This window comes from Danio aesculapii, chromosome 11, assembly GCF_903798145.1.
Source record: "Danio aesculapii chromosome 11, fDanAes4.1, whole genome shotgun sequence".
Classification (NCBI taxonomy): Eukaryota; Metazoa; Chordata; class Actinopteri; order Cypriniformes; family Danionidae; genus Danio; species Danio aesculapii.
In genome coordinates this window covers 28,027,320-28,041,116 of record NC_079445.1, presented here as the reverse complement: position 1 = coordinate 28,041,116, position 13,797 = coordinate 28,027,320, and the positions used below count along the sequence as shown (strand labels likewise).

Sequence of the window (13,797 nt, the reverse complement as noted above, 5' to 3'; positions counted from 1 at the left end):
TTTCATGCCAAAAAAAAAGTGTGAAATGGACTGATGGTTGATTTCTGTGAGTTGTTCTGTAGAGCAGTGTTTCTCATCCACAGTCCTGGAGGACCACCAACACTGTATGTTTTGGATGTCTCCTTTGTCTGTCACACCCATTATAGGGTTTTCAGTCTCTGCTACTAATCTGATGATCTAAATCAGGTGTGTTTGGTTAGGGAGAGAAGGAAATGTGCAGAGCTGGTGGTCTCCGGGATCGTGGTTGAGAAACACTGCTGTAAAGGAATATGTCATTGATTTGGTTCTCAGCATGTTTTTTCTTCATTAAAAACTTTGACAATTGTACAAACCCTGTCATTGTCCTGGTCCTACAGCTTTAATAGTTTTGTAATGCTAAAAACTGTTAAAAGACTTCAGATATAGCAAGTTTAAGTTGTTATCATTCACATCAATTGAAATTATCAATAAATTCCACAAATAATTACTATTTAACAAGTGTCCCCATGTTTCTGTCAGTCCTGTCACATTTGCATTAAATTTAATATAAAATGTGTGCAATACACCTTTAAGGCTATAACTCAGAGGAAGTGACGTCATTTGGTAGAATGTCCCTCAAGTATGTATTAGTGTTTGCAAATAGCTATTTAAATTTTATTGTATACTAAATATAAAGCTGAAATTTCATTAATATTAATATTATCACTGTTAAGAACAGTTTTGTTACTTAATATTTATGAGAAGGAAATATATATTTCTAGGATTATTTGTTAACTCTTGTCGAATTACAAATGTCTTTATCATCACTTTGCCTCTGCTGAATGATAAAATCCTCAAACATTTATACAATAGTTTGTATTTTCTATTTTCTAGGCATTTTTCATAAATGGAATATTCTTGAGTCAGTGCATTAAAATGATTCCACACCTGCTAAATCACTTTGAATATCTTGTACATTGTCCATTCTCTGCTTTTATTCATGTATTATAATAAATGGTTTTGTTTCTCACCATGCAAAGCTGTTAAAAACCGGGACGAGTATCATGGAGAAAGAGACGAATAAACCGAATGACGTCAAGAAGTTTGAGATGATCCGAGAGCACAATAAGAACAAGACGGAGTCCAAATGGAAATATAAGGTATGTGTGCTAAACCAGCCCGTGACCCCCAAAATAACAATGCCAATGATTCGCGATATATGTATATATATATATACACACACAAATGTTGCACACACAACAACAGGCCTATATAAACACGAGCATATTGACAACACAAAAAAGTGCAACAGTCTAACAACCATTTCATTTTTATAGTCATTTATTATTTTGTTTATTTTAATATTAACCTCAGCTAAAAAGACTTGTGGGCACAACGTTTCCAGCACAAGTCTATTCTTAGTTTAATTTTGGAGACTGCCACTCAGAGATCATTCTCAATGTTCAGTTGTGGCCTGTATTTATTTTTAATGTATTTGATTGTCATAAAGGTGTAAGAAAGTTTAACCTGGTGCCTTCAAATCAATCTGCTGCAGCTGACACTATTGCTGTGTTGTTAATCTAACGTAAACACACCAATCCTGTGAAAAAAATATTGAAAAGATGATAGCTTTGTATGTTGTTTTTATTGTAACTATTAACTACTATTTTTTTTTCATCTGTGGGTTATGGATAAAATATGGTAATTCTGATAGTTTAATTGACTTTTGGAAATCACCAAGTGACCCCCTGTCATTGTCTTGCGACCCATCAACAGGTCCCAACCCCCACTTTGGAAACCACTGTGGTAGATGATCATAATAAACATCAATCTCTGGCGCATCGCTTAATGATTTCCTCAAACACAGATCAGTTCATTGAAAATCCATGCAATCGATATAAAACCCAGATAAGTTGAAATGTAGTGCAGAAAGCTTTCGGGATCGTCCAGACGCAATTTACACATTTCAGATCAAAGCAATCAGCAGAAATAACTCTGCGGTTCAGTCACGCTTTCTCTGTTCTGGGATCATCAAAGCAAGTTTACCTAATGCCATAATGCTATGTCACAGCCACGACATGTCAGCTAAGTATTTACACATGCCTTCATTTCTGCTTGTTGTGTCATTATTTTTGGATAACATGGCTTTTGTAGGAAAAGCTTAATTCTGCTGAACGGAAGGCATTATGGGGCTTTCGTTCAAGAGGGAAAATTCAATGCCAGACAGGCCGGGAATGTTTGTAGTCGCTCCAAGTCTCCTGAACCGAGTGCTCCTTTGCCAAACATTTGCAGATGGAGAGGAGTCTCTGCTAGATAGTCTTCAAGGCCTTTGACGTCTGATCGCTGCGGATTGATGGCGACTGACAGCGAAGAGCCACGAGAAGGGGAGACTTTCAAAGCATTGACGGTTGTTTTGTTGTTTCTTTTCATCTTGCAGAACAGCAAACCCGATTCCTTATTGAAAATGGAAGAAGAGCACAAATTCGACAAGAGTCTACTCAGCCATAAAGACAACAAATTTGCATTTTCGTTATCGAATAAGAAGTTGCTGGGGTAAGTGGAGATGTAGCCAATGTTCACATGATAGATTTGTAAAATTTATTATTAATGTATATAAAATAAATAATGTGATTAAAAAATATATAAATATGTAATAATATAGTCATAATTAATATGTACTTACTTATTTGGGGCAAATCTTATTTTGCTGACCACATCAAATAGAATTTACAAAAGTTAAAAGAAAGCTCAGTTATGCAAATAAAGTGTTAAAATATGTGTGAAATACTATTGCATTGTCATTTAGCACAACAGATATTTGCATCTTAGGCCCCGTTTACACTAATACGTTTTTGATTTAAAATGGTGTTTTAGATTAAAAGATTTGTACGAAGACAATATATTAATGTCATTTAAAGAATCTTTATTGTACCTCAAAAACACATTTTAAAAATATTTACAACTAAGAAGTTTTATTTTTACACATTTATAAAATTCAACACAGCTCCCCCAGAGGTCGTTCTTGGAAACTCTTACAGAACAAGATTGGTCCATCAAAGGACGAATTACACAACTACAGTTTAGTCAGATTTATTAGCCGCTTTGAATTATTAGCCTCCTGTTTATTATTTTCCCTAATTTCTGTTTAATGGAGAGATTTTTTCAACACATTTCTAAACATAATAGTTTTAATAACTCATTTCTAATAACTGATTTATTTTATCTTTGTCATGATGACAGTAAATAATATTTGACTAGATATTTTTCAAGACTCTTCTCTACAGCTTAAAGTGACATTTAAAGGCTTAACTTGGTTAATTAAGTTAACTAGGCAGATTAGGGTAATTAGGCAAGTTATTGAATAACGATGGTTTGTTCTGTAGACTATCAAAAAAAAATTAGCTTAAAGGGGCTAATAATACTGACCTTAAAATGTTTAAAAAATAAATAAAAAACTGCTTTTATTCTAGCTGAAATAAAACAAATAAGACTTTCTCCAGAAGAAAAAATATGATCAGACATACTGTGAAAATTTTCTTGCTCTGTTAAACATTTAAAATTTTAGAAAGGAAAAAAAAAATTCAAAGGGGACTAATAATTCTGTATTCAACTGTATATAACATATAAAGAGAAAGTCATAAAGAAAACTCTGAAAATAAAAGACTAGCAGGGATTAAAAAAAGGATTTTCCAGTAGAACTGGAATATAATTTGTTTGAATGCACAAACAAAAACATTAAACTCCCGATTGAGATTGCTACAATGTAATTAGTAATGAGAACTTATATCACTCCTGTAAGATTAAATAAATTCAACCCTAATATCCCTCCCTGATCTTTGTTTTAAGTGCAATAAGATACAAGGTATATTTTTTCATTGTGTGTGGGAGTGTGAGGAGGAACAAACATTTTGGGTGGAGGTGACTCAATATATTTCACAATTTACTTCCATTGGATGTCCTGGATTATGTATATAGAATATGTATGAAGACAGTTGTGCTTTGTCTACTAAAGAAAGAAAATTGATTGATTTATGTTTAATACCAGCAAGGCGTTGTATTGCTTTATGTTGGAAAAATGTAATCGCCCCTCCATTGGATTTTGGTTAAGAAAACTAATGACATGTTTGGTTCTTGAAAAGCTTATCCGAGGTTATCATACCGTCAGAATTATACCGGCCCATGCGTAGTCGAACTTCGACCAGTCTATTCCGAAACTGCCGCTGGATCTCATCTCTCTGTAGTTGTTAAACGCGATCTATCATTCATCTTGTGTAGACTTATATCTAACGAGTTGGTCTTTTGAATCTATTAGCCTATTTGTTCTCAGGTAATGTTTTTTGGCTGAGCGCAACAATATTAATCAGCTAATAGATAATTAATCGGTTAATATACCTATTAATTTATGTTACCACGTACACTGATTCCACACATGATTGCTTGCCTTTATTTTCTATATTGCATAAACTTACTGTACTTTATACTTTTATAGTTAGTTTTGATTGTTAAAACTATAGCTTACTGATTATTATATTCAGCAAAAGAGACGACTATTTCATATTTCACCATGCATTTTCTCTGATGATCTTTATTGTGTGCATATAACCTGACATTAAGCATATATTGCCAAAAGCACACAGCGAGCCTAGTGTTTCATATTTTTCAATGAAAATGAAGGGAGGCAGTTATTAGGCTCAGTTTTGTTATACAGTGAAGATGATGGTCATATAAATATGTACATGATGGCTTAACATTTTTGTTGTAATTTATGTTTAAGTTAATATAAAAATGAAAAGAGACAGTGCTTTATGTCTTGTTTTCATTTTTTTGTTAAGATGGCAGTGTAAATGACGTTATAAAAGTACACTGCCGTTACATTTGAAGATTTGCTCGACGTGTCCTCTGGAGTTTGTTATGAACTTGCAAAGTCTGAAGTTACATAGAAAGGATACAATGAAAAAGTCCCAATCAGATAGCGTGAACATTGGCAGCCACGCCTCCGTTTTCAGATGTCTTCATTTTCCCCAATCCACACTGACACGCACGCAACAGGAGTTTTAAAATCCAAACAGCCTCTTCAACGTTTCCAAAATGCTCCATTTTTGGGGCTCGAAAACTCCGGGGTAGTGTGGACGGAAGGCATAACGGTTGCAAAACTTAGTGCAAACGGGGCCTGACAATGTAACGTCGTCATATGATTCTTGTTCCAAACATGACAATTTTTGTTATATAAAGTAGTCAATCATAGGGGAAAAATGAATACTGGACACTTTCCAATGCACAAAAATCTACATTTAAATTTGTTTGACATTTTTATTGTTTTGATGTTTGAAAATAATTAAATTCTATGTAATGTAAGTGCTTTTAAATCTGATAAACGGTCCTAATTTTGAGTAGTACTTTCTTCGTGCCCCAGTTCGTTTCAGAAATCTAATATTCTCTTCTCTCATTCAGCTCAAAGATGCTGAAGACCCAGACCAATTCCAGCGTTTTTGGCTCGATACAGAACATTAAAGAAGAAAAGCCCAAGCCTGTGAGAGACGAGTACGAGTACGTCTCTGATGAAGGAGAGCTTAAGATTGAGGAATTCCCAATCAGGAGGAAAAAGAATGCAGTCAAGAGAGAGTTTTCCTGTAAGCTTTCATGATATGTGATCTGGGATATGGTGCTTTTCTGATTGAATAAAACATCAGTTAAGAGCAAAAAATGATTATAGACTTTATGATCGGGACCAGATGGAATCTGCAGACTTCTGATACATTTTACACTGATTGTAAGCCTACATGAGTGAAATGTATTGAATTATTATTGATTTGAAATTTTAGTAACATACTCTAAACAACCACACAAACAAGGGTGGGCAAAGGGTCCAAAAATGATCGTTTCACAATATCTGCCTGTGAGTTTTAAATGTTTCAAGCCATAGATGAGTTTATTTATGTATTTATTTGCATTTGTAGCAGATAAAGCCATTTTTTTTTGATAAATATTTCTCAAATGCAGTTGAAAACAAATTCTCCATATACCTCTGATGGTAAATTTCCAGGGAACAGTTAGATTCTTTCATTTTCCGGCCACTGTACATTTAATTTATTAACTTATTTTCTATTACAATAGGCAATTTTAATTTTGGTCCTTGGGTGGCACATAAAGCTATAAAAAATAATAATATACTGGATTACTTTGTATCGGTTTGAGTAAAATATCAGATGAAATGGTCAGATATCATTTCTTCCAAATTTCAAATAAAAAAAAGAAAATTTTTCTCCCACCAAAACTAACAATGAGTATGTTTACCTGGATATCAATACTCTGATTAAGAGTCTACCATGTAAACAGTGGTTTTTGATAACCTTAATCTGACTAAAGTCATAATCAAACTAAACAGAAATGGAATTAAGACATGTGGAGTATGCCGATTTTGATTGCATTAGTGCGGTACAGTGATGTAAACACCGCAATCAAACTATTACCGTTGTGTAGGATTTTGGCCGCATTTTGCGACAGGATAGTCTAAACATACATAGTTGTTTGACTATTCTCTGCACCTACCGAGTCAGTGAAGGACCACAGACACCTGCATCATAAAATGCAGAGGTTTTTTTCCCATACGGCATACGGTATCAAATTTCATTAAAACAACACTCTTCCAGCAGTTCATACTCACATTAAATATCTCGTTTGTCTCGGGGGGCATGCATAACATGTTCCTGAATGAAAGTGCCAAACTGCAGTTAAAGTCGACAAACTAAAAATTAAACACCATGAAATGTGGATAGTGTGGTAACGTAATGACGTTAATCGAGCTATGAGCTATAACATGTAAAACGGGACCATGAAAGGAACATTTACAAAGCAACTCATGTAAACACCTTAATCATATTATTGTCTTATTCAGATTAAGGCAAATCATTTGATCACTGATGTCCATGTAAACGCAGTCAAAATAACAAATGAATGTGTTTGAAAATTAGGGTTATTCCACCAATTAATGATTTCCTAATTCATCTTAGGTTAAAATATTGGTATTGTGTTGCCTGAAAATAAAAATAAACGTCTAAAAACATATTTGTTTTGTTATTTTATGCAGCAAAAAAATCTCTAATTGACGTTATTTTTAAGTTAGGAAGAAATGTTATCAGTAGTTTACGGATTAAAAACAAAATGACCCTCAAACACATAAATCCAGAGAAACTGAACATTTTCAAGTGTTGTCTTAATGTTTTTCATTGCTGATCATTAAATGTTATGAGTGACAGAACATTTTAAGTGGCAATGAACTGATTCCATGTCAGCCTATAAGAAATGCACTTGTCTTATATCTGATTAATAATAAATCGTTCATTCCATACTATGTGAAAATAATGCTCAACATCTGCCTTTATTTACAGTTTTATCAAACATCAAAGAGCCCATTCAGCCATCGAAAAAGCCAAAGCTACCGCCGTCGGACATGAAGGTGAGCACCAACTCCGCGCACAGATCCAGTCCAGTTTCGTTTAACAGAACATCCATAATATTTCTCTTTAATCAGACAGCGGTGATAGCATTGACAGTAAACAGGAAGAAATTAGGACCCAATCCAAATCTTTATTTTATGAAGTAGCTGATTAATTCCTTCTGGATGCGTTTGAAACATGGCATCGCTGAGGTTCTCGGCGAACACAATTCACCCATAATGTTCAGACTTAAACCAACATACGGCTCAAATCAAAGAGAACAAGCTGCAGGACGGAGCCAAGTATCACCTCAAAACTGATGAAGGAAATAGCTGTGGACTGAATCAAATAAGAGTGAGAAAGTTGATCACGTCAGAGGCCCACAGGCGAACTACGTGAAGAGTTACAGAAGGCTATAGGATAGACTTATAAAAGCATAGGATACCATTTTTGTTTAGATTTTACCTCGTGGCATAAACAGCCACATGAGGCTATATCATTATAAAGACTGTAATTCGCTTATGCAAAACGCTTTCTAGTTTCTTGTATGTTTTTTGAAACTTTAAATCATGCGCATCCTGTGAATAGTGTGTTTTTCTTTCAATTGTTTTAGAGTCCAGATACATCGGATGAGGAATCGCTCCACATAGACACCGAGGCCAAGACAGACGTCAAAGGGCGCAACTCAAAGGTCTCGAAAAAGAAAGGTGGCAGTTCAGCTGGGATCCTGGATCTCCTGCAGGCCAGCAAACAAGTGGGCGGCATTGACTACAGTAACAACAGGTACACACATGATTCCTCTCTATCTTTCGGTGGATTAAACACAAGGCTTAGCCTAGCTAATGAATAATAAGGGATTTAATTTTTTATATTTTCTTTCAGTTTTTCACTTTTAGCTTTGTAGTGGCCCGTTTTCAAATAGGATAAATTTAGAGAAATTGAGAGAATATTAGTAGGGATGCTTAGATATGGAAATCTTGACCGCAACCAATAACCGATACATTTATCTATATTAGGGCTGCACAATATATCGTTTAAGCATCGACTTCACAATGTGTGCATCCGCAATAGTCACATCGCAAGACATGTTGAGTTAGGATTATAGATGACCAGAAACCACAGGTCAAAACACATGGGTTTTGTGGAGACACTGCAGAATTAAGTGAAATTTATTGTCTGCATGTGTTTTTAAGGCTTGCGACTATGTAAGAAGTTAAAAGCATTTTAATAGTGCATAAAGAAGTTTAATTGAGATCATTTTTATTGAATAACTTATATGATGAAGACTATGCATTGTTATTATGTATTTGATTATTCAATATCTGTACCTGAATACTGCTAGACTCTCTTCAGAAAACCATAAAGCACGGTTTATTTCACTTTAACATTTCCTCCATTGTGTTTATGACTGTAGTTTGTTTATTGTAAATATATAATGAATTACATAAAAAAGTTATTCAATATTCATCTCCTACAAAATCATCCCAAGCGATCTAAAGTAATGATTTTGCAAATAAAGCTATTTCAGTAATTTGATGAAATTGTATTTTTGTATTTGTATCGTAATATAAATCTTAGAGAATTAAAAAAAATTTATTTTCAATATCTTGCAGCCCTAATTTACAGTGCATCCGAAAAGTATTCATAGCACTTTTTTCCCCAAATTTTTTTATGTTACAGCCTTATTCCAAAATAGATATATTCATTTATTTTATCAAAATTCTACACACAATAGCCCATAATGACAATGAGAATTTTTTTTTAATTGTTGCAAATGTATTAAAAATAAAAAACCTGAAAGATCACATGTCCAGAAGTATTCACAGCCTTTGCTCAATACTTTGTTGATGCACCTTTGGCAGCAATTACAGCCTCAAGACTTTTTGAATATGATGCCACAAGCTTGGCACACCTGTCTTTGGGATTTTTGCCTATTCCTCTTTGCAGTACCTCTCAAGCTCTATTAGGTTGGATGGGAAGCGACGGTGTACAGCCATTTTCAGATCTCTCCAGAGATGTTCAATAGGATTTAGGTCTGGGCTCTGGCTGGGCCACTCAAGGACATTCACCGAGTTGTTGTGAAGCCACTTCATTAATATTTTGGCTGTGTGCTTTGGCTCATTGTCCTGCTGGAAGATGAACCGTCAAGAGCACTCTGAAGCAGGTTTTCATTCAAGATGTCTCTGTACATTGCTCCATTCATCTTTCCCTCTGTCCTAACTAGTCTTCCCGTTCCTGCTGCTAAAAAACATGGTATTAACCTGGTGATGAGCGGTGCCTGGTTTTCTCCAAACTTAACGCCTTGCATTCACTCTAAAAAGTTCCATTTTAGTCTCATCAGACCAGAGAATTTTGTTTCTTATGGTCTGAGAGTTCTTCAGATGCCTTTTGGCAAACTCCAGGCAGGGAGTGGTTTCCGTCAGGCCCCTCTACCATACAGGCCTGATTGGTGGATTGCTGCACAGATGCTTGTCCTTCTGTAAGGTTCTCCTCTCTCCACAGAAGAACTCTGGAGCTCAGACAGAGTGACCATCGGGTTATTGATCACCTCCCTGACTAAGGCCCTTCTCCCCCGATCACTCAGCTTAGATGGCCGGCCAGCACTAGGAAGAGTCCTGGTGATTTCAAATATCTTTCACTTACGGATGATGGAGGCCACTGTGCTCTTTGAAACTTTCAGAACCGCAGACATTTTTCTGTAACCTTCCCCAGCCTTGTGCCTCGAGACAATGCTGTCTCGTAGGTCTACAGACAATTCTTTTATCTTCATGCTTGGTTTGTGCTTTGACATGCACTGTCAACCCTGGGACCTTATATAGACAGGTGTATGCCTTTTCAAATCATGTCTAATCAACTGAATTTACAACAGGTGAACTCCAATTAAGCTGCTGAAACATCAAAAGAATGATCAGTGGAAACAGAATCTACCTGAGCTCAATTTAGAGCTTCATGGCAAAGGCTGTGAATACTTCTGTACATGTGATTTTTCAGGTTTTTTATTTTTAATAAATTTGCAACAATAAAAAAAAATAGTTTTCTCATTGTCATTATGGGGTATTGTGTGTAGAATTATGAGGAAATAAATGAATTTAATCCACTTTGGAATAAGGCTGTAACAAAAATGTGGAAAAAGTGAAGTGCTATGAATACTTTCCGGATGGCCACTTAAAATAAATATTGATAAACATTTTTCAAAAACAATATGGATCGCCATATTAATTTGAAATCCTTCAAATTAAACATTTTTCTGAAGAGAAAAGGGACTGAAAATATAAAATTAACAGAAATTGTAGCACCCTTCACTATAAATGGCTTTGATCAATGTCAAGCCTAAACGAATGTACTTAAAGTGAAACTGAAATAAGTAGCATGTGTAAGAAGTCACAGCACATTTCAGGATATTTGCAAAAATATATATTGGTAAATATATATATGGTATTGGTAAATATATATGGTACTGGTAAATATATATATATTCAATCAATATACTGATTAGAGCATTGTTACATTCAGTCTGAATTTTAAAATGTTCTGCATGTAGCGTGAATGATCAGGCCCCTGTTCTGCATCTCTGTGTTTAAATAGTTTCAGAATACTCAAATCGAGACCTTACATTCTTTTACACTAATATTACCCTCTATCAGTCTGCTCCTGAACGCAAGAATGTGTCTGAAGTGAAGAATCATGACTAGTATCTGGTGCACATGACCCTAAACTAGTATAATTACACACACCTTCCTTAAGCGACAAGTTGTTTAGACAATCCATCGACTGGTCAGTTTAGCACATCCCTAATTCATACATTTTCATAACTCATGTGATATGCTTTATACACCGCAGATTATGGATATAGTTTGTCCTTGGCAGAGGGCCAAAGGAACATACAATTTGCATGATGAAGCGTGTTCCTCATCCTTAAAGAACTAAAACATGTCATATTTCTAGCCTAAGTGTTAGTTCTTAAAGCTCACACTGTAAACACAGCAGATGTTTCGAGTGTATGTCGAACAATGGCCAAAGTAATAGTTTGCACGGCTCTTTCTAAGCGGTTTACATGTGCTGGCATTATTTGTTTAATCCCTCCGCACTATTAATTTGTCAAACGCTGCAAAAGCTTTAGGCCATTCCTCTTCATTTTTACTGTTTGCTGTTTTGGGCACATTTTTGATGGTCTATTTCCACTGCGCTGAAAGCTTCAAATCAGCTCAAACGCAAAATGAGAGCGAAAACATGGCTGAAATATGTTAATTTCTCAAATTAAATATTTTTTCAGTGCTTTTAAAGCTGACATACGACTGCTGGATCGCGGGGAGGAAATGCTCTCAGTTGGTTGTGACCACATTAAACGAGCTCTTGACTCATTGTTCCACCTCACTAGTTAATCACTTAATAGGTGGTAATCTGCACAGGCTAAATCTGCAGTTTTCTGCTGGTTTCCTCAAGTTCGAAAGCAGATGTGGACACAATAGTCAGATTAGTTTGCATGGTAGAATCATCTTTTTGACATGCAGGTTTGTGATTTCTTATATGATGAGGGGAATTAACTTGGTAGTTTAGTGAGAGAGAGGGAAGTTAGAAAAGGCTTGATGCATGAGCAGATGTGATTATAGGAGAGAACAGGTAAGTTCTGCGTTTAGCTCTTAGCTTTGGTTGAATGAACGTTCAGTGTTAATGGAAGTATGTTTTAGTTTATGGAGGTAGCTTTGGGTTTGCTACTTAACAACACCTTACATTGCTTTGAATCTTAATTATTAGGATTTTACATTTGTTTGCCAGGCCCACCCATGTTCAGTTGATTATAGATAATTACAAACATTGACTTAGATTTTAAAAGAGTGCAGATAATGATGTCATAAATCAGCTGCAGTGGAAAAGTCCTTTCGCCATGATTGACATCAACCATGTTTATGGCTTAAAGGTGATGTGTGTAATGATTTCAGTATTAAAATAATAGACTACACTACATACTACCATATGTTATATATGTATATATATATATATATATATATATATATATATATATATATATATATATATATATATATATATATATATATATATATATGTGTTTATAATTATTTCTAACAATTTCTGTAAAGAGAAGATTTTTAAAACACATTTCTAAACATCATAGTTTTAATAACTCATTTCTAATAATCTTTTATCTTTGCCATGATGACAGTAAATAATATTTGACTAGATATTTTTCAAGACACTTCTATGCAGTTTAAAGTGACATTTAAAGGCGTAACTAGGTTGATTAGGGTAAAAATTAAAAACTACTTTTATTCTAGCCGAAAAAAAACAAATAAGACTTTCTCCAGAAGAAAAAATATTATCAGACATACTGTAAAAATTTCCTTGCTCTGTTAAACATCATTTGGGAAATATTTTAAAGAGCAAAAAATTCAATGGGGTTTAATAATTCTGACTTTAACTATATATATATATACAGTGCTTTCCACAGATTACACATTACTTGGGCGGGCTGCCCAGGTATATTAACGGCCGCCCAAGTATATTTAGTGACACATTTTTTTTTATTATTATCCTGCTTAAACACTTATTTGTACCTGCCCAATATAACCAAACATCCGCTATCGATTAAGTAGTGGAAAATCTTCTGTCATTTACCCGTTTCGTTCTGTGTGTGCGAGACCTTTCAGCTCTCCCAACAGACAATCTCACTTGCTTTGCAGACCCACAGAGGCACACCTTTTTTATTGACTTAAAAAGTTTGTCCGGACCGGGTTTCTAAATCTCCTAAAATGTCCGGAATTCAACTTTTGCTTTCACTTTCTAAAACTCTTATGCACTTTTGCATTACTTTTTTATTAAATACTACTTACTTACTTCATAGCTGACAGTGCGCACAGCCGCAAGACTGAGAAAGTAAATAATAGATTCTTTAATCTAAACGACTCAGAAAAACTTTACTATATACTCAAACAGGATGAAATGACTGGTCTAAACTGGCTGTAAAATATATGTGCACCATTGGTAATGGTTAATCAATGCATTTGTCTTATTTAAATAATCTACACGTTTTAATCTTGTAATTATGATAATTTTTTAGAGATATTGTCTGTTTTTATTCCTTCTGTCATTTATTTCTCATCTGATTATTTTGTTAATTTGAGGATGTCAGTAGGCTATATTAAAAAGGCTATTTTATATACATATCTAAAATGCTTTGGCATTTAAGTTTGCTTTGAACTTGAAAGAGAGAGAGAAGCAGATTTGACCTGTCAGTGGGTGCACATGGCTCCTGAATAGCATAAAAGTAAGAGAAATAGCGGATTTCTTACATTTTTTTTTTTACTTTAACTATTAAAAAGAAACAGTGTCATAATAAAATATTGTTAAAAATAAATTGTTTTGTTTGTTGCATATAGTTAACTAT

General features: G+C 34.6%; 1 protein-coding gene across 2 annotated transcripts in view; it reads left to right on the top strand.

Moving 5' to 3' along the window:
• phf2 (PHD finger protein 2) overlaps window positions 1–13,797 on the top strand; it is a 67,112-nt gene that overhangs the window by 29,623 nt on the left and 23,692 nt on the right. For both annotated transcript variants that reach the window (XM_056467678.1, XM_056467677.1), the window contains exons 13-17: window positions 999–1,118; window positions 2,396–2,511; window positions 5,410–5,588; window positions 7,347–7,414; window positions 8,008–8,177. In XM_056467678.1, the coding sequence (XP_056323653.1) occupies window positions 999–1,118; window positions 2,396–2,511; window positions 5,410–5,588; window positions 7,347–7,414; window positions 8,008–8,177 (653 nt within the window). The remainder of the gene's footprint in view (window positions 1–998; window positions 1,119–2,395; window positions 2,512–5,409; window positions 5,589–7,346; window positions 7,415–8,007; window positions 8,178–13,797) is intronic.